Below are 21,468 nucleotides of genomic sequence, written 5' to 3' on the forward strand. Positions count from 1 at the left end.
CATATCCATGAAAAAGGGTACTGTAAAAGTGGACATTTTCGCGGTGTTGAAATTTTCGTGCAACCAGAAACTAGCACAAAAATAAAAGCACGCAAATATTTTTGCTTGCCATGTGTTCCTGTGCGTGATGTCTTAATTCCGCGGAATTAAAAACACGCGAAACTCTTCTCACCCGGCCAAGCGCGAAAATTAGTCGCGCGAAAATATCCACTTTTACAGTATCATAAGTATCATCTAACTATCATTTACTTTATGTGACAATGAAAATTTCGGAGTATTTTTTTTTTTCAATATTTCCTCTTCTTCTTTTTTCCCCTTGAACAGAGATATTGCAAATTGCAAATAAATTGATGAGTATGAACTTGAAAGTAATTCTATTTAATAGTAAAAAAAAAAAAAAAATAGATAAGAAATACTTATGCAATAGAAATCCCTTAAAAAAAGAAAAAAAAAAGTTTGCTCTTGTTTCTAGCAGATAAATCTAATTTTCCCCAAAAATCTCTTTCCTCTCTCTAAAGGAAGAATTAGTTTTGCATAATTCTATTCTCTATGCGTCCCCCTTCCCCAACCCCTGGGCTTATTCAATTGCATTTTTGGTAAATGCAGCCTACTGAATATTTCCTGGTACCTTTATACTCGAGAAGGATGTGAAAATACAAGAAAAAAATATATATCTTTAATAATATATCTGACACTCCCAAAGCTCATGTCTGGTTTATTTGTATATACCCCTTTGTCATGGATATGCAGTTGTGAAACACAGGCTTAAGAATGCATAAAAACACACAGAACAATACGGTGCCACATGTACCTTGGTACAGTTCCCATATAAGTAAAGCTGATGGGAGACGTAAGAGAAGTGAAGTGCCAAAGACAGTAGGTTGGTAAAAAGAGACAGATATACTACTTCATAAAATGAGGGTGCGAGTGATACTCTGGAAGAATTCTAAAAATTTCATTGGCCATGTTGCTAAAAAGAAGTTAAGCATGATTTGACTTAATTTCAACCTACATACAATTGTATTGTAATTAGACTATTTCCACACATATCACTAGAAAGAAATAACAACGACACTGTCATAAAACGTAGCTTACTCAGTGACATCAAGTGTACATGTCAAACGTGTAACTATCTTTTTGTTTTGTGTTTTCTTCGATTTGACTGATATATTTGATATCAAACATAACTTCTTTTGCAGCATGACTCTGGATAAAGTTTGCCCATACTTGATATATATTTGTAAGTCAAGAAGCAGAGATCTATTCTACATGAGCATGTATACTGCAGGTAATAAATAGCAATGATAATGTCACAACAGCGGAATGCATTAAATGCCAATCTTGATTTTAATGAATAATCTGAATTTTCGAGGATCCTTCCTCTTCATCATGGATGACAGTGCGAATGAATTTTCACTGTGATATCAACAGGGAGCGGTTAAGCGGGTGTTAATAAGTGTTAACACCTCACTGTTAATATCACTGTGACAATTCATTCGCACTGTCATCCCTGATGAAGAGGAAGGACCCTCGAAAATTCAGATTATTCATTAAAATCAAGATTGGCATTTAATGCATTCCTCTGTTGTGACATTATAATTGCTATTTCCAGTACTGCCAATACGCGGAGCAACTACAATGCTGGTAATGAATATATATACATGTATGAGTTTAGATAACAAAAATCAGTATGTGCGTGCAAATCTACCACACAAGAATGTGATATTGCTGTTAAGCTACAGTGATAGTGCAAGGTGTCAATACTTCAGAATGTTACTTCATTGCCATCTACATTGTACACATGATCCTTCCAACTTTATTTTGACTCCCCAGACTCGAACACCAATCAAAGAGTATCAATTTTCTATCTTATTTTTTTTTCTTGGTCAATTATGATTTTCCGGAACTAATGTAGTCCCATCAGTATACTAAAATGTTGCAAACCTCAACAGTTATCGGTGAAGCCCTTTTATTTAAACACATTGAACAGACTAGTCCCCTGTATACTTCAGCAGGTGTCTATGAAAGGGAAATGTACGATTGTGTTCAAGAAAAATCAGCTTGTCCTCAGTGGGTTAAATGCTATTGACTGATTACTCCTTGTACAGTCCCCTCTAGATTTTCAACTTTTGTTTACAAGGTGCAATGTTCAATAGTACACAGCAAAAACTTGTCATTTGAAGACTGAACAAAAAAAAAAAAAAGAAAGAAAGAAAGAAGGAAGTCTAGATTGGTACAAAGAAGGAAGTCTAGATTGGTACATAATGTACTGACTTGATCAAATGTCAGAAACACATAAAAGCACCATTTATATGTACATGTGTGGGAATGCAACAAGTTGCACAAGAACAATCTGAAATGTCTCCTGTACCTCTTACTCTAACCTAATTGATAAGCTTGCCGTTTTACACAAAGTCTGAACATCAACAACAAGATATGCATAATATCAACTCCTCAACCAAGTCAAGTCATATTTGCACGTATCGAAGTTAATAAACTGATTGATAAAATAAGTTTTTCTTTCACACAGCACCTGCCAAAGATGCACAGGTTGAAGCCTGCCTGCGACGGGGAAACTTAGAATGAAATATTGTGAATGAGATAACATTGAGTGACTGCTACTCCACCAAAACTTATTCTCAGGTCTCAGCACATGGGACTTGTGCAGAGTTGAATGCACTTGCAGCATCTACTGAGTTCTGCCCTTGTTTTTTCTTTTCTTTTCTTTTTTCCTCTCATTTCCTTACTCCTCTTACAGTGCATGTCTCTTGGCCTCTGAACACACTGAAAATTTGCCGCCCTCAGAAGCAGTATATGGGACTACCCGTAAAATCTCATCAAGTCTGGCTACCAATCGGTTAATGAGAGAGGTAATGAACAATGTACACTAATGTATTTTCCCCATGCTAGATTATTGTCTTTGTGCCTAATTAAGATGCAAGTCTACTTTACAGGTAACAATCCACCATGTGTTTCTAACTATGCACAATCTATTGCATTTATTCCTCCACAAAAAAAAAAAGAGCCATCAAAACTACATCACATGTTTGATCACGTCACCCTCAGACGCTACAGTCCATCAAACTGATTATCACAGAGTTAATTCAGTCAAAGCAGGTTTAATTAAAAATACTCGTTAGTTAGGTGAGTGTGGTACACAAGACAGTAAGTGACTGCTTTGGCAATGACTGCATTATTACTAGAGGCACTAGCGCCTGGAAGCAACGCTTGGTGTAAGTGTACGATCTATTTCAGTATCAATATAAGGTCACTGCAGCTATAAACCGTAACAGTCAAGACAAACACAGCAATGTAGTGTAGCATTCTCCTTCATCCCTATTAGTTTTAGACTACTCTGGCTCAATATCTTCACTTGAGCAAATGTGACACTTGAATCCAATGAAAACTTGCCATTGCCTGCCAGCTCAAGGAATGCAGTAGATTCAGATACTGCATTGACAAACATAGATTTTCTAAATTTCAAACAAAAGTGAAGATGGTATTAAATGTAAAATGTCACACACTCAAGAGTCAATGTCAAGAGAAAACTCCTACTCATAATTTGAAGAAAAAAAAATACAATGGTTTGCACTACAGGGATGACAATAAAAACACTTAATATATAGGCAAATACATAACAATTTGAGTTCCCCAATTTTCTAATGCACTTGTTTTGATTTGTTTTGTGCATCAATTCCCCCATCTTTGATGTAATGGGAATGCAGGGAGGAAAGTGTATATATGATGGTGGTAATAATTGCAACAGCTGTTAGAATAACTGCTCTACAAGGGATTTGAACGATTACTGCCAAATGAGTAGGCGTCATACACAAGAAAACGCCAGGATTAAGCGCTCGACATCATCAAAACACTGGTATAAAATGCATTATGAATGCAGCATATTGGGTTAATTCAAAGCATTTGTGAGAGCTCGATATAAGGTTAGTGCAACATCCCTTTAGCAGACAAAACTTGTTAAAAGACACTTTCTCAAAACATTGAATTGAAACAATCAAGGACATTCTTGTAATCACTCAATAAATTGTAATGAATCTATCTGGCAAAACTGCTCACGTATATGACACTGTCTATATTTTAGGGATATGCCATGCGCTAGATGACACTTCTATATTAAAAAGGCCTATTATAGCGTGGCAACTGCATTCCAAACATTAGTAGCTCCAGTTGTATAATGTTTCTTTTCACTTAATATAATTTGTTGCTAATGATTTTGTCTACTGGGAATATGCTGGACCTCATTGCACATGAATGAAAAAAGCCTATACTACAGTTGTACAAATTGAGAAGCCAACATTTATATTTCTTTAAGAGAAACTGCAAAAGTGCAATAGAATAAGACGTTAATTATATGTCACAATTCATTCTGGCCTTAGACCTACAGTATTTTCTCATTTTCAAAACCACACCTACAATATGTATGTGTCATTTATTAATAGAAATGTCTTGCTTTTATTATCACAAGAAAATGCTAACTTTAATACTAACAATATTCCCCTTGACTTCCTTCAAAAAATATGCCCAGGATATCAAAGAATATCAATAAGCTCCAGTGGACCAGGAAGCCAGTTCAGAAAAAAAAAAAAAGGAACAGAAATATACACATAGATAAGCCTATACAGGTTTGATGCTGTTACCTTTGCTCACAAGAGTTTGACTAAATTGCATGAAACATTTTCTTGCCGAGTTGTTCTGAGCTTGATCGCTTTTGCAGCAAAACACAGACAAAAAGGGGCTGAATGCTAACACCACCCCAAGCGGACAGACAGTTAACAGACATTTCATGTCATAAAACGCCCATGGAATTACTTTGTTGCAAATGTTAGTTTCCTGCTTGGCATCCCTGCAAACAGATGCCCACTTGGTTTATAATTTGGCGATGCAAATTTCACACTCAACTACTTGAGCATTATACATGTAAAAGCAAACTGGCAGAAAACACAGAAATGAGTACCACTGGCAGTTGGAGAGGTCGATGCAAAAGCAGAATCCCAGTCGGTCGAGAGATCGATATCTGTCTTGGGCCCTTTTTGAAGACACACAGGTGATGGTTGGCAAGGTAATCAGTAATGTTTTGAAGGGTCCCAAACTGCTTCTACCATGATTGTTTTACTTCAAACCTCATTTCATTGCTGTTCACGAGATTAGCGTCTTACTTTCATGTTATATCAAAGCATACTAGTACTTAAACAAAATGTAAATAAATGCTGGTGCCATGTGGCGTAAGTTGTGGTTTATTGAGCAATAATATTTTGCCCTCTTCCAATTATTCTGTAAATAATTTCCCTAAAAATTAGCCTCCACCCTTCTCCTCATCCTTTATAATATTAGTGCCCCACCCCTAATCATCTCCCTCCCTTGGTCTCATCTTTGTCCACAGTATCCACATCCAACCCCACCCCAACCACTCTTCCCTTCTCTTTCTCCTCCTCCTCATCCTCACCTTCAATTTTCCCTTTTTCTATACTGTTTGCACCCCCTGTCCAACCCTTTCCCCCTTTCTCCATTGCCCTCCTTAAATCTCATCAATGTCCCGTTTTGTTTTGTTTTGTTTTGTTCGTTTGTTTTTTGGCTTTTTATTTTTTGGAGGGGGAGGGGTTGCCCTTCCATTTCTTCTCCATCTTCTCTTTCAGCTTCTTCTTTATCTATGCTGCTAACTCTTCCCCCTTCCAGTTCCAAACTTAATTTCAACCTTATTCTGCAATGTTTGCTACAATATTTGACCCCTTATCTGACACTCACCATCTCCATCCCCAATCTCTACCCCTTTCCTCCAGGCTTGCCATTTCCATGACGATTTACATCACCCCATACCACCCTCCCCTTTCCATCACCTACCCCCCCCCCCCATCTCCTCCCTGTGTCTATACCATCTAAATATCCCCCACCCACCCCAATCTCCGCCCCGCCTTCCCCCATTCTCACCTTTGTCCACGCTGTCCCTGCCATGCCTACCCCCCCCCCCCCCACATCTCCTACCCCCCATTTCAGTCTCACCCCTGTGTCCATACCATCTTGATATCCCCCGCCCCGCCCATCCCGATCTCCTCCCTGCCTTCCCTGTACTCACCTTTGTCCACGCTGTCCCTGCCACGCCTACCAGGCTTCTCCTTCTTCCCGAAAATGCGGCCTAGCGAGCCCTTGATGCCGGAGGCTTGCTTCTTCTGCAGGCTCTTGTTGAGGGAGTCCTGGGAGCTGTTGGCGCTGCTGTGGGGGCTGGGCGTGCTGTTACTCTCCATGGAGTTCCTGAGGAGACGAAAGAAAGGGATGATGATGGAAGGGGGTGGGTGGTGGGGAAGAGGGGGTAGTAAGAATAGAGAAGGGGGGAATTGGTAGGAGGAATGAATATGGAGAGAAAAAGGAAAAGGGGAAAAGAAAAATGAGGAGCTGTCACACTTTGCTGCTTTAGATGTATAATATGATGTTCATTCGTATGACAACTCCTCCCCCCCCCCCCCTCAACAAACAAACAACAAACAAAGAACTCCAGCATTAGAATACGTTTTGAGGTTCATCCTACCACTCACACAAAAAAAAAAAAAAAAAAAAAAGCTGTGAACATACATCATGATCATGCTTTGAAAATTGAGTGGCATATTCTAACAATGCTAAATATCTATGGGGATAATCCAGTCTGGTATATCACTTTCTGACGCATTAATCTATATCATAACATTCACCACTATTTTCATTCACTTTAACAGTACATTTTTTCATAGCTTCAAATTCACACAATGTCATGAAATTCTGGCAGCATGAAAGACCCTGCATCCCAGATTTTCAAACTGGAGACACTGTTGCATAGTGTCTTATGCTATCAAGATGATTTAAAGTTGAAACTAAATTCCATGAATGAAAGTTATAAACATAGACATTTTAGCATATTAAATAAATCAAAAGTTAAAAAGGAAACTTTGTGTACCATCAGCAAAAAGAATGCAATTTTCAAGGTATTTATAGCCATGAATGGCTATCCCTGTCTACCTTCTTTGTTCATTCTGGCTGGCCTGGGCTGCGATCGCGGCGGCCATCTTCTCTAGGTGCTGCGACCGCGGCGACATGGGCGGGCTGGGCTCGCACCTGATTGGTCGAACTTCGGCCGTCTCCTTCTCCTTGGCAACGGGCTGTAATCACAACGAGACGACACGCGGAAAACAATGAATAACGTTTAGGCCTCCACAGATATGATACTATTGACTGGTCCATGAATTGAGTATATATTTGGGGTGAAATCATGCTATTAATTCGTTATTTCAGGAACTCCAACATAGTCACAGGCACCACACATGCACACTTGGTATCCATTACAAAAATGAATACAGTGGAATACATATGTACATATATGGGGATATAAGATGGACATGGGAAATACAGTATATCTTGTTTGCAGGGATGTACAAATGTAAGTTGGAATGAAACTCCAGTTCAAATGAAGACAGAATGATATTACGGGGAAGGGGAAGTCTGCTGTGTTGTGACAAATCTTGCATCGAATGCTGAGTTAAACTCTTAATATTAAACATTGCCTCCCGCAACATTTATTAAGTGAAGAGTTACAAAAAGAAATACGCCAATGCTCATTTCATTATATGACTACACATTTGTATACTGTGGCAGTTTAATCATAGATCACACAATGAAGACAAAATGAGGAAGACAAAACGTCTAAAGGATATTTTGAAGCCAAAGGAACACTAATTTGGAGGAAGAAGAAGGCCAATAAATGAAACTGCTAGTTTCTGTATTTATATCAACTATTGCAGGAAACAGAAAAATGACAACTTTTTTTTTTCCTTCAATCGCATACATGTACTAATTGTAGCTCTCCTACTTGGAAAAGAGAGATGACAAAAAATTCATCTACTTTGAGTGAATTATATGTAGTTCAGAAAAAGGAGGTCTAGCACATTCCTTGCAGATGGCAGGCAAAAATTGATGAACATTTATAGTTTTGTAATAATGTTCATGTGAGGCTTTTGTTTGTGTCTCCTGTATGAAACAGATAGCAGCACAGACACCAGTACCTGAACCTTGGAACTAGGAATTTTACATTTGTACAACTAGCTTGCAATGCAGGGTGAAATGTTGTGACACATTGTGGACATGAATTGCACCCGTTAACCCGTTGAGGACGAGTCCCGAGTGTACTCGGGCAGGTGTCTATGGGAAATGCGTGTTGTAGCAAAATCAGTCCGTCCTCAACGGGTTAAAGACCAGTCCTGTGCATACTTTGGCAGGTATCTGTGCCATAACAGGTTAGACTAATGCCTGGACACTCAACTTCACAATATCTTCCCCATAATTAAAGACATGGCATGTATACATGTATCTCATCATGCTGTCATCTTTGAAATTTAGATATTGTGACATGATTAATTTACAGGATTTTAAAAGAGAGAAAAGAAGGTTCAAAGAAAACTTTAGCCCTGCCTTTTACAGCATAAAGTCCAGACTCTACTGGTATTATAAATGTACATGCACACTGTATGTCAAAAGTAAGGCATGGTTCAACATATGGGTATATCATGAAAAATTACAATGTATATTTGCAATGTATAAACACCATCTGCTTATACCCTGCATTTCTGTCAAAGAAAAAAAAAAGGGGGAGGGGGGTTCTTTGCAATGGACAACAAAAACTAATAGGTAAATGCCACATAGTTTATTCCAGCACTAAATCTCTATTGTGACAGAAACGGGCCATCAGGTTTATCTGTAAAGAATGATCAAGTAGAAATGGGCTATCAAGTTCTGTAAAGAATGATTAATTAAGGACATATAACTGATCATTTGCTGAACTCAATGCTAAAGCAAAATGAATATTTAAAAAAAAATCAAACCTTGCAAAGTTTGACTATCAATATTGGGCCATATGGCAAGTTTCTTGGCTGTAATTTACTTGCAATGTAAAATGCAAAAGGTTTTTTTTTTTTGAAAGAAGAGGAAAAAACTGCAATATATTTTGCTTCTACCATAATTTCCTACATCTATACAAATGTACTATGGCTTCAACTTAAAACAGAAGGCACTCTTGTCAAATATCAAACATGAAACATGATATACAGTAAAGCGTACGTTCCACCTTTATTCATGCTCAAAGAAAGGTGTTTCAGAAAAAGACTCTTGAAAATATTAAGCTAGAATTGCATCCATATTCACGATCACTGTTAAAGGCAGCATGCCACACTCTTGCTTTGATGAGAAAGTACCGTATTCAGAGTGCATGTATGAATGTGTATCAAACATTGCAGGTGTTACATTGTTTATCTCCCTTTTTCATATTTTCATAGCAGTAATAAGTGAGATACACATATGTGTATTGATCACACCACGTAAAATGCTATGAGTGGGGCTACAGAGTTTGCAGAGCAAAACCATCTGCATTTTAACAAAACACGATGAGAAGCCAAACGTGAATAAATTGAACATTGCAATCAACATGGAACGACAATTACGTGAGTGTATGTGTGTGTAAGATATCGTTTTGACAGAGAATAGAGCATATAAATGGAAGCTATGGTAGCTTTAAAATGTAGATCCATAAATGCAAGCTGTAACTGTATCAGTGAGCAAATCACATTGCATGGTACCATGATTTAAAGTGATGATGTACAGACAGTCAACTTGAAGCAACAGCACAGAATTGAACAATGACAGCAAGCAATGGTGGACAAGCTTTCCAACATGGTGGCAAAAAAAAAAAAAAAAAAAAAAAAAACACCCACATACACTTTACAAGAACACTCACAGCTCTGTGACAGCAAACACACACACACACACAGTTGAGTTCATGAGTGTATTGCAGGTCTATTGTATAATATTGTATAAATGCATAACAATCAGGAACTGTACTGAAACAAGAATTTCAGAGAAAAATTATGCAACTTGTATCACAGAAAGTTACCACCAAGATGTAGCCACAGTATTTAGAAACCTAGCAAGGACTATGTTCATCCCAAACATTCTACAACGGATCAAAACAGCACAACCTTTGAAAGTTTCGGAGACATTTTTAATACCACAACCTCATGACAATTAATCCAGGATATCAATCATCTAATGGCACTAAAATCCCTACTTATTTGGGTAGTGACAAGAATAATCTGAATTTTGGTTGATTTATCCCAAAATCTCAGGGGGAAAAAAGACAAGAACAAATAAAAAGCTGTAGTTTTGCACTGATAGCAAAATTTGATGAAGCCGTTGATTTGAAAGTGATGTCAGATGATGTTGATCGGAGCATGAAATCATGTGATGAATCGTTTCTTTGCCATTATTGCTACTTTGTACCATCAGCAAAATTCTGTGGGACAGTCATTTCTTTGGCACACGAGAGATATAATCTCAGGACAGTCAAAGAGGCAACGTATGGTGTGGAAGTTTGATTACAAGATCATGACAAGATTTAACCTCAAACTGAACTGCCCAGCAACCACTGTCTCATGCTGTGGGCATTACGAAATAACAAACGCATTCAGTGTGGGCGTAGCACAAAATATGTTGAAGGGGAAGGGGAAGGAAAAAAAAAGATGAGCTTGTTTGCTTGTCATGAAATTTTCATGGACATTTCCAAGAGGAAAGATGAATGTTCCATGTGTGATTTAAAAAAAGAAATAATCCACCTTCTCAAAGTCCATTGACCTTGGTTGCCAAACAGGTTCTTTCTATAGACCAAAAGAATACAAGACACCAAGCTCAGAGAAAAAGAAAAATATGGGAAATGGAGTTGTTCTTCAAATAAATAACAGAAGAAAAAAAAAAATCAGAGGAACCAACTTATTAAAGTACAATTGTAAAATCAATACAGCAAACTTGTATTCCTGAAGGATTATGCACAAATTCAATAATCATACTGGAATAAATTTAAACATGTTTCTGTTACACTCTATGGGCTAATTTTACGAATCAAAGTAATTTGCCTCTACAAAGCTACGACCCTGCCTAAATAAGTCCTTACAATCCCCCTCTCTCTCCCTCACGTGATCCCATCTAATCCCCTCCCCCCCCCCCCCCCCCCCCCACCCCCCGGAGAAAAGAGGTATTTACAAGAATGGATTATATAGTAGCCTCAATACATTTTATAGCTTTACATTATATAGAACACACAGAACAGAACAAACAGAGGGTATACAATCGCGTCCTGTATACGCCATAATATTTCGCGAGTCTAAATTTTTGTGAATCAGGAATTCCCGACGATTTCGCGAGTGGTTAAATTTGCGATCGTGGAGTCCTGTACCAAACAGAGAAATGTACATGCGTACGTCACATCCACATCATGATCAAAGTCAATATTTTCGCGTGTCTTTAATTTCGCGAAGAGCACCTGACTCGCAAAATTCTCGAAAACAAAAACCTTGCGAAATATTCGGCGTATACGGTATATCAAACATGTTTTAGTGTGGAGAACCATTTAGTAATGCAGTCAGGCCCAATGTTGTCAGCCCAGGACAGTCAAATTGACTCTAATCCTAACACATTCAAGGAATATTCACAATATGAGAGGATCACTACCCAACTGCTTTTCACTTAGGGGGTACATTTTTTTTTTCTTTCGTTATTTTTCTTTTTACAATTAACAGTAACAAAATGATTGAACATGCATATATATTGGAATATAAATATTTGGTGCACAACACCACTGTAACAGGTTATGTCCTTGTACACATATAAACCCACTGCACATTTACTGTACACACAATCATACAAGTGAGTATATGTCTCGTAAGTTAACACACTCATAACTGAGATCACAAAATGGGGTTAAAAAAAAAAAATCTTATTTAACGTATCAAATGGAACAGGCCAACTGTATCAATGCATGTTTATTAATCATATTGACAAATAGGGGTGCATGATAATGTTAACTTGACATTCACTGTGGTTGGGCAAATGCATTTCACTGTATAGAAATGCCAAGAATAGTAAGTTGAACTGACTTGATAAAACACAGAAGACCATCTAACCCAGTGGGAAACAAACAAACAAACAAACAAACAAACAAACAAATGATGTGCAGCCATTAGAGAAAGGAGACAACCCCCACACCCCCCCCCCCAAAAAAAAAAAAATGTTGTTTTTCCCTTCATGTATTTTCTCATACACGTGTAACTGATATGACCCATCATCACCCTAACCCTAATCACGTACAATTCTTTTATCCGTATCGTCTACGCATTATACTCTATTGTAACATCGTGCGAGTCAGTCATCGACTGCAATACGATTGAAATAAAACCAATATTGAATTGAATTGAATTGAATCTGATTAACGCTTCGTGCCAGGAACTTTGGACAGTGCGTACGGTGTCGTGGGGTTTTCTGTGACAATCGCCACTCAAAGCACACGAGCGTTTTGGGGTTTTTTTAAGGTACCAGGTACGTAAAATGTACATTTTCTCACTGTGATATCCCCAGAGGCCACCCCACACAGTCCATTTTTCTCTGTTTATATTCAACACATATATCGCAGCGACAAACCATGTTTTGAATATGAAGAGGGAAAAATAGATTAAATGGTTTTAGCACTGATGGAAGGACCAAGTTATTGACAATGTGGCCATGGTGAAGGTTATGAACCATAAAAAGGTTATAGCAGAAACCCTAAACATGAACCTGCAGTCATGCACCCGCTGGCTTGGTGATTTGACCACTTTCACTGACAGATCTCCGCCATGCAGTGAGAAATGTATTGTTCCTTCACAAAAACACGCAAACTTGGAAAAAGTGCAATTTGTCATTGTTGTCTTTAAAGTTCATGTGCTCAGTCGTGCATGACGTTTGTCACCATAACTAGGTATTAATGGAAGGAGGAAGAGTTCCCGTTTCCTCACAACCAACGTTGCACTCTCGATAGCTGATATTTAGGAAATAGCAGCCCTCCAAAGTTGGATTACCCTTTTTGTTTTTTTGACATGCACTGTAGATCATGAATGTCTATGAATCTTCCCCAATCAGATCTGATCTGAATCTGTCCCAACTTGGGTTCACTGTTTGGCTCAATACTGTTGTAGCTTCCACACTAGTGAAACAGGACCTAAGTGGTAATATTGCACTACTATATACTGTATATAAACGTACCAAAAGTACATACACTGTAATGTCTGGCTCACACCCTAATCAATCACTATCATTTAACCGATTACCATCAAGAACGGAATGGAATCTGTCAAAAGTCTATGGGAAATCCAGAATCTGGTAGTGAACAGGTTAATGCGTGAGGTTACAGGAATTCATGCAAATACAGGATTAAACCTGGAAGAGGCACAGGAACACTACAGTTCTACATACAAAAACAGTAACCCATAATGACATGTACATTGTACATCGACATACACAGACATAACAAGGGACACAGTCATAGGCGGTTCATAAATTTGTACAAATTGTTCAAATGACTTCGAGCAGTGTTACCGTACCGACAGCGAATTCTTTTCCATGCGAACATTTGGGAATATTCGGGAATATTTGGAAATACTTGACATATTGAATAATTGAATAATTGAATATTCGTGAATATTCGCGAATTTACGATGCGCAAATATGCACGCATATGCGTGCAATGCCCAAAAATGCGCAAACATTCGCGAATAGGTGGAAAATGATTCGCTGTCGGTACTGTAAATTTCAAGTGTCGACCAACAATCAACAGTGTGTGAGTAGATAGTGATGGGGGAGGCAGGGTACCACAATGCAACATGAAACGTTCAGCCACTATTTCTTTTCTGTTTTTTTCTTTCGTTGTTGTGCAAATTTTGACCAGGCGAGGGCGCTAACCTTCTGCCAATATTGCAGCTCCGATTCAGAGAGAGACATAGAGCGGTTGTGGACATACTTAGGCTGTGCGGCAAAAGAGGGGCGGGAGAAGAAAGGAATGGGGCCAAACATTTTTTTTTTTTTCAATGTTTGAGGAAAGGGAAGGGGGATAAAAAACAACAAGTAAAAGAGAAGAAGAGTTTGCTATTGACAGAAAATTTTTACAAAAAGCAACAATCAAGAAAAAAAAAAAATGTGCACTGCAATGCAACTGCAGCCTACTTTACAACAACAGGTTGAAAGATTTTTTTTTTTCTCTTACGAATAAAGCACAAATAACAAAATAACAAAAAAAAGCACATATCTCAGCACCGCGTAAAAAAAAAAAAAAATGCAATAAAAACATAGAAGACAGAATTTCGTCTTATTCATCACAGAGCTTATGCGTTACTTATATTGCATTTCCAGCTGCACTAAAATAAGCTTTCACACGCAGCAGGTACATAACATTTTCTGCATCAAACACAGATGGCGCTAGACTCAATTCTGATCAGAAAGCTGATTAAAATTTTCGAAAGCACATCATACATCTTCAGTGGCAAAATCTCTGTAAAGGCAGGTACAATGCGTATCATTCCATTTTAATCATTCAACCACATACTGTACCCTGCATAAAATCAATTATCTAGACATTCTCACATTATTGCAAGGGTGGCAGCGCACAAGCTTGCTTTTAGGTTTGACAATTCATACATTAAGGGCAGCTTTCTTGTAAAGCAGAGCAGGAAATTCTACCATAATAGCCACAAATTTGTAAGAAATATGCACAACCTTTTAAATAACAACGTCAAGGAACTATATGTCAAAGGGCTGTGCTCATAACTCATGTGCAATCTAACCCTACAGCCTTCAGAATAATGATTAATGAACCAAAACAGAATAATTAAGCATATTAGTATGCCAATTAGGAAATTAGCCATATGAAAATAAAATTTTCATTAGCTTCACTGTACTTGCCAAAAAGCCTCTATCAAATACTTAAAATCAGTACATGGCACTAAATTAGTTCTTGATCTTTTCTTTTTCTTTTTCTTGACAATGCTGTCATAATGCTGAAGAACAATGCCCCTGTATAATGTAGATAAATTTTTCGCCATTTGAGGTGGGATAACTTAATTGCAGGAATGAAATTGTGAAATATTGCATTACAGGGCTCCAGTATGTCAACTATAAAATGCAGCTGTATCTAAAAAAAAATACAGAATTTAAAGTGATAAAGTCAGTCTGCACACATTGTACATTCAATGTTTTGTCTCTATTGGGCAAATAACAAACAAGACTAATTAATGATGATTAAAAGGTAAAGAGACATTTGATATTTCTAATTTTTTATGGAAAATCAACTACACATAAAAGTGAGGTCGAGATCTGCACTCTATTTTTCATATTCACTCTTCATTTTTTACAAAAGAAGTCAAAGATTGGCAAAATGCTGCTGTTTTCAAAACTGATATAAAGTCAGGACAAGTTTAATATAGAAACTAGTTCAGCAAATAATACAAATTTGTACTGTCAGTTATGACATACAAACATAGAAATGGCAAAGCAACAAGTAAAAACAAAAGAAACAAAACACAATAAAGTACGCACAGTAAAATCAGGCTTCATTTTGCTTTAAAAGCTTGAATTGATAGAGATTAATTGCTGAAAAAGAACATTCACTATTAACAAATGCTGAAAAAGAATAAATTAAAGGTGAGACCAGTTTTAGGTTTCTTACCCTCGATGCGACATCATCAACATCGCTGTCGTAGCCTCGCTCCCGGACACCGTAAACGGCGCCCCCTAGCGACGATATGTGTGGCTGGCTGGCGCTGTGCTTATGGTGGCTGGTGAGCGGGGAGGCGGGCTCTGCTTGGTGTATCCGCCGCACCGTGACCGGGGTGGAGTCGGCGCTCTGCGGGGGCGACGCCCGATCCCGCTGGTCGCCGCTGCCCCGCCCGCCCTGCTGGGGCGTGTCCGGGGTGGAAGAAGTCATCATCAGCATGCTCCCGGGCAGAGATCGCGTCAACGACCGCGGCTCGGGGTTCCAGTAGCGATGGCTGGGCGACGTGCCATACATGTCAATGTTGTCCACGCTCCCTACCCTGTGCTCCAGCTCCTCCGCTCGCTGTTCTGTACTGAATTTTTCCTCCTGTATCAACCTAAGTATACAAGGAAAACCGCCCACATATCAATTATCCCAGATGCAAGAGGGCATGCATAACCCAGTGACTCGTCCCAAATGTCATCACATTGTAGCAGCAACAACAACAACAACAACAACAACAAATTCTTTTTTTTTTCCAGCAGGTTTGCCCTGAAATTGCAATTGTACTCTTGTTAGTTTGTAATCAATCACATAGACTCTGCATTGGATTTGCGTGGTTTCGAAAAGGATCCTACCCATATGATGCTTTAATTTGTATAAATTGATATTTATTGCAGTTTCCAAAGAGCAATGCTTAACCACCCCCCCAACCCCTTGAGAAAGTTCAAATTATACCGATGAAAGTGTCAAATAAGGAGATCCTTCTAAAACCCACATTTATCCCAGAAAGAAATCTACTGTGAAATACAGTGGTACTTCAGATTGATGGATCTACATATTCACAACTGGTAGATTAAGTACTAGGCAATCAACTCTCAAGTCTCAGTCTGCAACTGGACCACTCTTCTCATTTTGCCAATACAGTATAAGCATCCATCATAAGCAAGAACTGATGAGGCACTACAAAACTTGCCCATCCGACATTTATTGGAGTGCTCGCAAAATTTCGCCATACGTCATCGTTAACATTTTGGAGCAACCCAAAAAAGACTTTAGACCTCCCCCATCCCCCTACTCTCTCTCAAAAGAGGGACAGCGGTTCAAGTCTCACTTGATCTCATTGTTGATGGCGTCCAGCTGCTCCTGGAGCATCGCGGCCAGCGTCTGGGCGTCGGTCTGGCCCTGGGGGGACAGCATGTCCACCGCAGAGAAGATGTCGGTGCTGTCGTCGCCGGCGGGCGAGGACGTCTCGCTCTCGAAGGCCTGGGCGATGTTGGCGAGGACGCTGGCCTGCTCTGCCTTCTCCCACTCCTGCTCGTTCAGGGTGTGGACCTGCTGAGGTGGAAGAGGGGCGAAGGGCGAAAAAGATATAAAGATGCAACGGGACAGACAGAGAGGGGGTCCAAAAGGGGTGGGGGGGGGGACATTTCACGGAAAAGACACGAGGATGGTAGAGATATCGATGATTAAGGTGATGGCACAGATAAGGATGATGATGGTGATGATGGTGTTAGTGATGGTGTTGGTGATGGTGATAGTGATGATGATGATGATTGTGATGATGATGATGATGATGATGATGATGATGATGATGATGATAATGATGATTATGATGATGAGAAATGTCAGCCGTGGAGGCACATGACAAGATGTAATAAGACAAACAAAGAAAGGTTAATCATGATGACAGCGATGAATGAAAATGATGACGATGAAGATGATCATGAAGATGATGATTGCACCGAAAATGATGTTGATGATGATATTTATGATGATAATGATGACAAGAGAAATCAAGACAGCAATGGTGGCATCAATAATAATTACAAAGACAATGATGATGACGTTGAATATTACGTATAATGATGGCACAGGTGAGAAAGAATGGTGGCAGAGGAGACAATGTATAAAAGATGCATGTATTTAAAGATAGGACATCAGTACATTTCATCAGACGTCAGACAGTGAGATGAGGTTAGCGATGTCGACAGTGATGACCATGTTATTCACAAAAGCGATAGTTGCGATGAAAAACGTTTAAAGAAAAAGGTGATGAAAGTCAAGACATGATATGACATCAGTAACAACAAAGATGATGATTCCATATTTACAATACCAATGATGAAATGAGACATTTCAGAAAAAAAAACAAAACATTGTTTTCCAGAGAATAGGGTGTGACAATATCCACAAACATGGCAGAAATGTGAAGAAGCACAGCGGACAAGCATGCACGACAAAGTGAGTATAAATTTCAATATGGTCCGAGGGATGAATACAAAATAAAAGGGGAGCACAGGGTGATCAAAATAGATCGAAGAATTTCGAGAAGGATGGATGTCAGAAGTTTTAGTAGACACAAATATGCACAGAAAAAAAAAAAAACATCAAGATGTTGAGCAACAGGCATGTGATAAAAAGTGACACCAGAAAAGTATAAATGGCAACATGTTGTCATATGTTATTGACAGAGATGAATGGGAAGCAAGATACGTGTACAAGACCAATAAAAAATATGATGGCAAGAAAGTAAGGGGGTGACGAAGGGCGATGGAAGATGAAAAAGAGGGGATGACGTGGGTAGTTAGGCATGAATCAATATCGAGAAAGCATGAGAAAAATAAGAAGTAACATTCAGAGGGAAGAGATGGGAAACAGAGGCCGGGAGGGGGGCGTGTCACATTGCAAAATTGCATCATTTTCACAAAACAGAATGCCAAAATTAGACACATCATTTTTTACCAACAATTTTTCGATTGTTGTTTTGTTTTCAAATCATATAAAAATCAAATTAACATTGAATAAGCAAGAAAAAAAAATTGCATTACACGATTTCAATACAAATGTGATACACGAGAGTAATTCATGATTACATTGACAACGTGATTGAGAACGGTTAGTAATGTCGTTAAAGTAAATAATTCCATCAGTTGACGAGAACAAACATGTATTCATGAAGTAGCATGACCGACATTAAAGTGGATCAATACAAGTATAAGGTAGAGTGGGGACAAAAGGTTAAGAGTCACAGAAACAAGGTGGAGAGAATTTTTAAAAACAAAAACAAGAACAACAAATAACAATGGGAGAAAGAGAACCAAATTCGGGTGTAAGCAAGAATGAACTGATTTTTGTGTGCAATAATCAATATGTGACCATTCATCGCAAAGCCCACAAACTGTTGCTTGGGTTTGTTCACCAGTCAAGTTTCCTGAAAATCTGTAGGTTTGGGCTTTGACTCTATTTGCTTAAAAAGGCTGGGAGCCCTAGACTAGGCATAAGAAGTGCTTCTCAGCGTTTCACAAGCTATACTTTCTTTGTTTTTTGAATACCTTTGGCTGTTTCTCATTTTCCAGCTATGAAGTGCATGGCAATGTGCATGGAAATACTGTAAGTTTTTTGAAACAGTCAGTAGTATCACAGATGCTCTGGTAAAGACTGAGCTTCAATACTAATTATTATGCTAAGTTTCGTACCATGGGAACCATTATTCTTTAACAACAACAATGAAAAATGGTCTGGCAACATTTTTGCTTGGTTTGGTGATGAAAGGTCACACATTACGGTGCATGAATGGTGGAATATCCACTATTAAGATATGCAAATATTTATTGCCAATGAATATCCGATTGAAACATCTTGTGAGCTATAGGTACATCAATGCACAATACATGTCTTCGAGTCCATGGTTTCTAGAAATGAACTCTCGATGAAAGCCTACATTTAGATGCGGGAAAATGTATGGAAATTCTGATCAAATCTCATGATCACACAACGTAATGACAACGGATAAGAACACTTCTTGAGGACTGAAACAAAATCACATTTGATACAATGTACGTTGTGGGGGGAGAGATCGATGGGGTTTAGATGAAGAAAGATGCATGAGACTTCTCTCCTAATTTTGTGATCACATTATTATGTAATGCCAATGGATAACAACATTTCTATATGGGTCTCACAAAATCACACTGATACTGCGTGGGCAAGAGCGATGAGGTATGAATACGGGAAAATGTATGACATTTCTGATCCAATGCTGCGATTACATTATGAAGGGAAAATTGGAGATGACATTTCAAAAAGACTTGGGGATAATTGGGTTGCCGAAATGAAGGAGAAGTTTCGATGAATATTGTGATGATTAGGATTATGAGATATACAATGTAAAGGTTTGACCTCTTCATTTCAAATGATGAATGACTTTGTCAAACTTTTTTGGTGAAACTTTTGTGACCAACAAAAGAATAACGATAAAGTATACTCTGCAATGCATATCTTGAACCATTACATTGGTGCAGACACACAACGAAAAGCAGATACTGTGTTGTGGTATTGTGCAGAACTGAAGTAAAACTGGGTATTCCACAACCATGTGTGATCTTAAAGGGAAGAATTAGCAGCAATCCTGCAGTGTCTATTACATAAGATCTTCTCTCCTTTCCTCTTTTTAAAGCTGTGAAAGCACGATAACAAATGCCTCCCATGAAGAAACTAATATTCATCAAATGCAGTGAGAGATTTATCACATTTCAGCATATTTGTTCAACATATGATTTGTCATTCCGGGTTCATCCAGCCTATTTTCGTCTGAGACTTGCTTTGAACATGTGAGCAACTTTTTGGCAACAGGCAGTAAACAGTCCCACCCAATGGTGCTCATGCGGGATCAGTAATGCTCCACAGTGATAACCAGTATGGAACATATTTACGGGATATTTACACAAGGGACAAAAGAAAATAATAATGAAATACCTTTTGGTACAAGGAAGCAAGGTTCAAACACAACAGGAATGATACCCCGTGCCAAATGACAGCAAAGTAATAATGCTATTATGGGACAATACCTTGTGGTATCTGTGGGAAGAGATGGCCCTATACTAGGGGACAGTACCTTATGGTGTCACAAGGGAGGGTCTTTATACAATGGGACAAGAACTCATGTAATTGGGAGGGATGGTCCTATACTACGAAACAATACCTTATGGTATAGGGAGGGATGGACCTATACTACAGGACAATCCCCGGTGGTATGGGGAGGGATAATCCTATACAATGGGACAATACCATCATGTACATTGTAACTGGAAGGGAAGGTTTTATACAATGGACAAAACCTTTAGTATGTCATAGGAAGGGATGGTCTTACACTACTGGACAATACCCTACTGGACAATACCCTAGGTAATAAGTAAGGCTGCCACGCTAAAAGCTAACACAGAGAAGCATTGCCCTTTAAGGGGAATATATCTCATGGTATAATTATATTGCAGCATGGTCCTAACACTGCAAACATATTGGAAGGTTTAGTGCAAAGAGCCAAAATATTCCATGGCAGTGATTTCAAAAACAGAAAAATGGCGATGCTGTAGCCAGGGTCAGCAAGAATACCTTTCGCTCATTTCCTTTCAACGCCTCCACTCGACCCTTTTGTGTTCTCCGAACGACGCTTTCGTCCGGAAGGCCCGACTTCCCTGCGTTTGCCATGACGACGTCTGGAACGGCCTGGGAGGTCGTACTTCCACTAGTCCATGCAAGAAAGGAGAAAAAAAAAAGTCCATCATAACAACTCATTCTGACGAAAATGTGCGACAAATATTAAAAAGGTGATCTACAGTAAAATAAGGGCCTCTAACATTCACTTATTAAAATCAGAGAGATTCCAATAAAGAACCACATATTTCCTGTTCCTTGAAGCACTTCTTTAAGAAATACACATATCATATATAAACATGATAAAGAAGAATAACAGTCCCTAAAACCTTTTTTCAGACTAAACAATCTTGGAGAAAACTAGCAACATTAGGTTAACACATAGTACTTACCTAAACATTATATCTGCACAAAAGTCACACTTTCTATTCACATTATTACAAAATCTGAGA

The 21,468-nt window shown here is 38.6% G+C and overlaps 1 protein-coding gene across 1 annotated transcript in view; it reads right to left on the reverse strand.

Annotated features, from left to right (window-relative positions):
• LOC139735506 (liprin-alpha-1-like) overlaps positions 1-21,468 on the reverse strand; it is a 148,248-nt gene that overhangs the window by 34,514 nt on the left and 92,266 nt on the right. Inside the window, exons 11-17 of the mRNA XM_071646263.1 lie at positions 20,975-21,107; positions 16,695-16,918; positions 15,554-15,977; positions 13,795-13,857; positions 10,641-10,682; positions 7,003-7,142; positions 6,089-6,264 (exon numbers count right to left, since the gene is read on the reverse strand). Coding sequence (XP_071502364.1) covers positions 6,089-6,264; positions 7,003-7,142; positions 10,641-10,682; positions 13,795-13,857; positions 15,554-15,977; positions 16,695-16,918; positions 20,975-21,107 — 1,202 coding nt within the window. The remainder of the gene's footprint in view (positions 1-6,088; positions 6,265-7,002; positions 7,143-10,640; positions 10,683-13,794; positions 13,858-15,553; positions 15,978-16,694; positions 16,919-20,974; positions 21,108-21,468) is intronic.

Source organism: Diadema antillarum, unplaced genomic scaffold (genome assembly GCF_040938485.1).
Source record: "Diadema antillarum isolate AM-2024a unplaced genomic scaffold, OU_Dant_1.0 seq00000582_RagTag, whole genome shotgun sequence".
Taxonomy (NCBI): Eukaryota; Metazoa; Echinodermata; class Echinoidea; order Diadematoida; family Diadematidae; genus Diadema; species Diadema antillarum.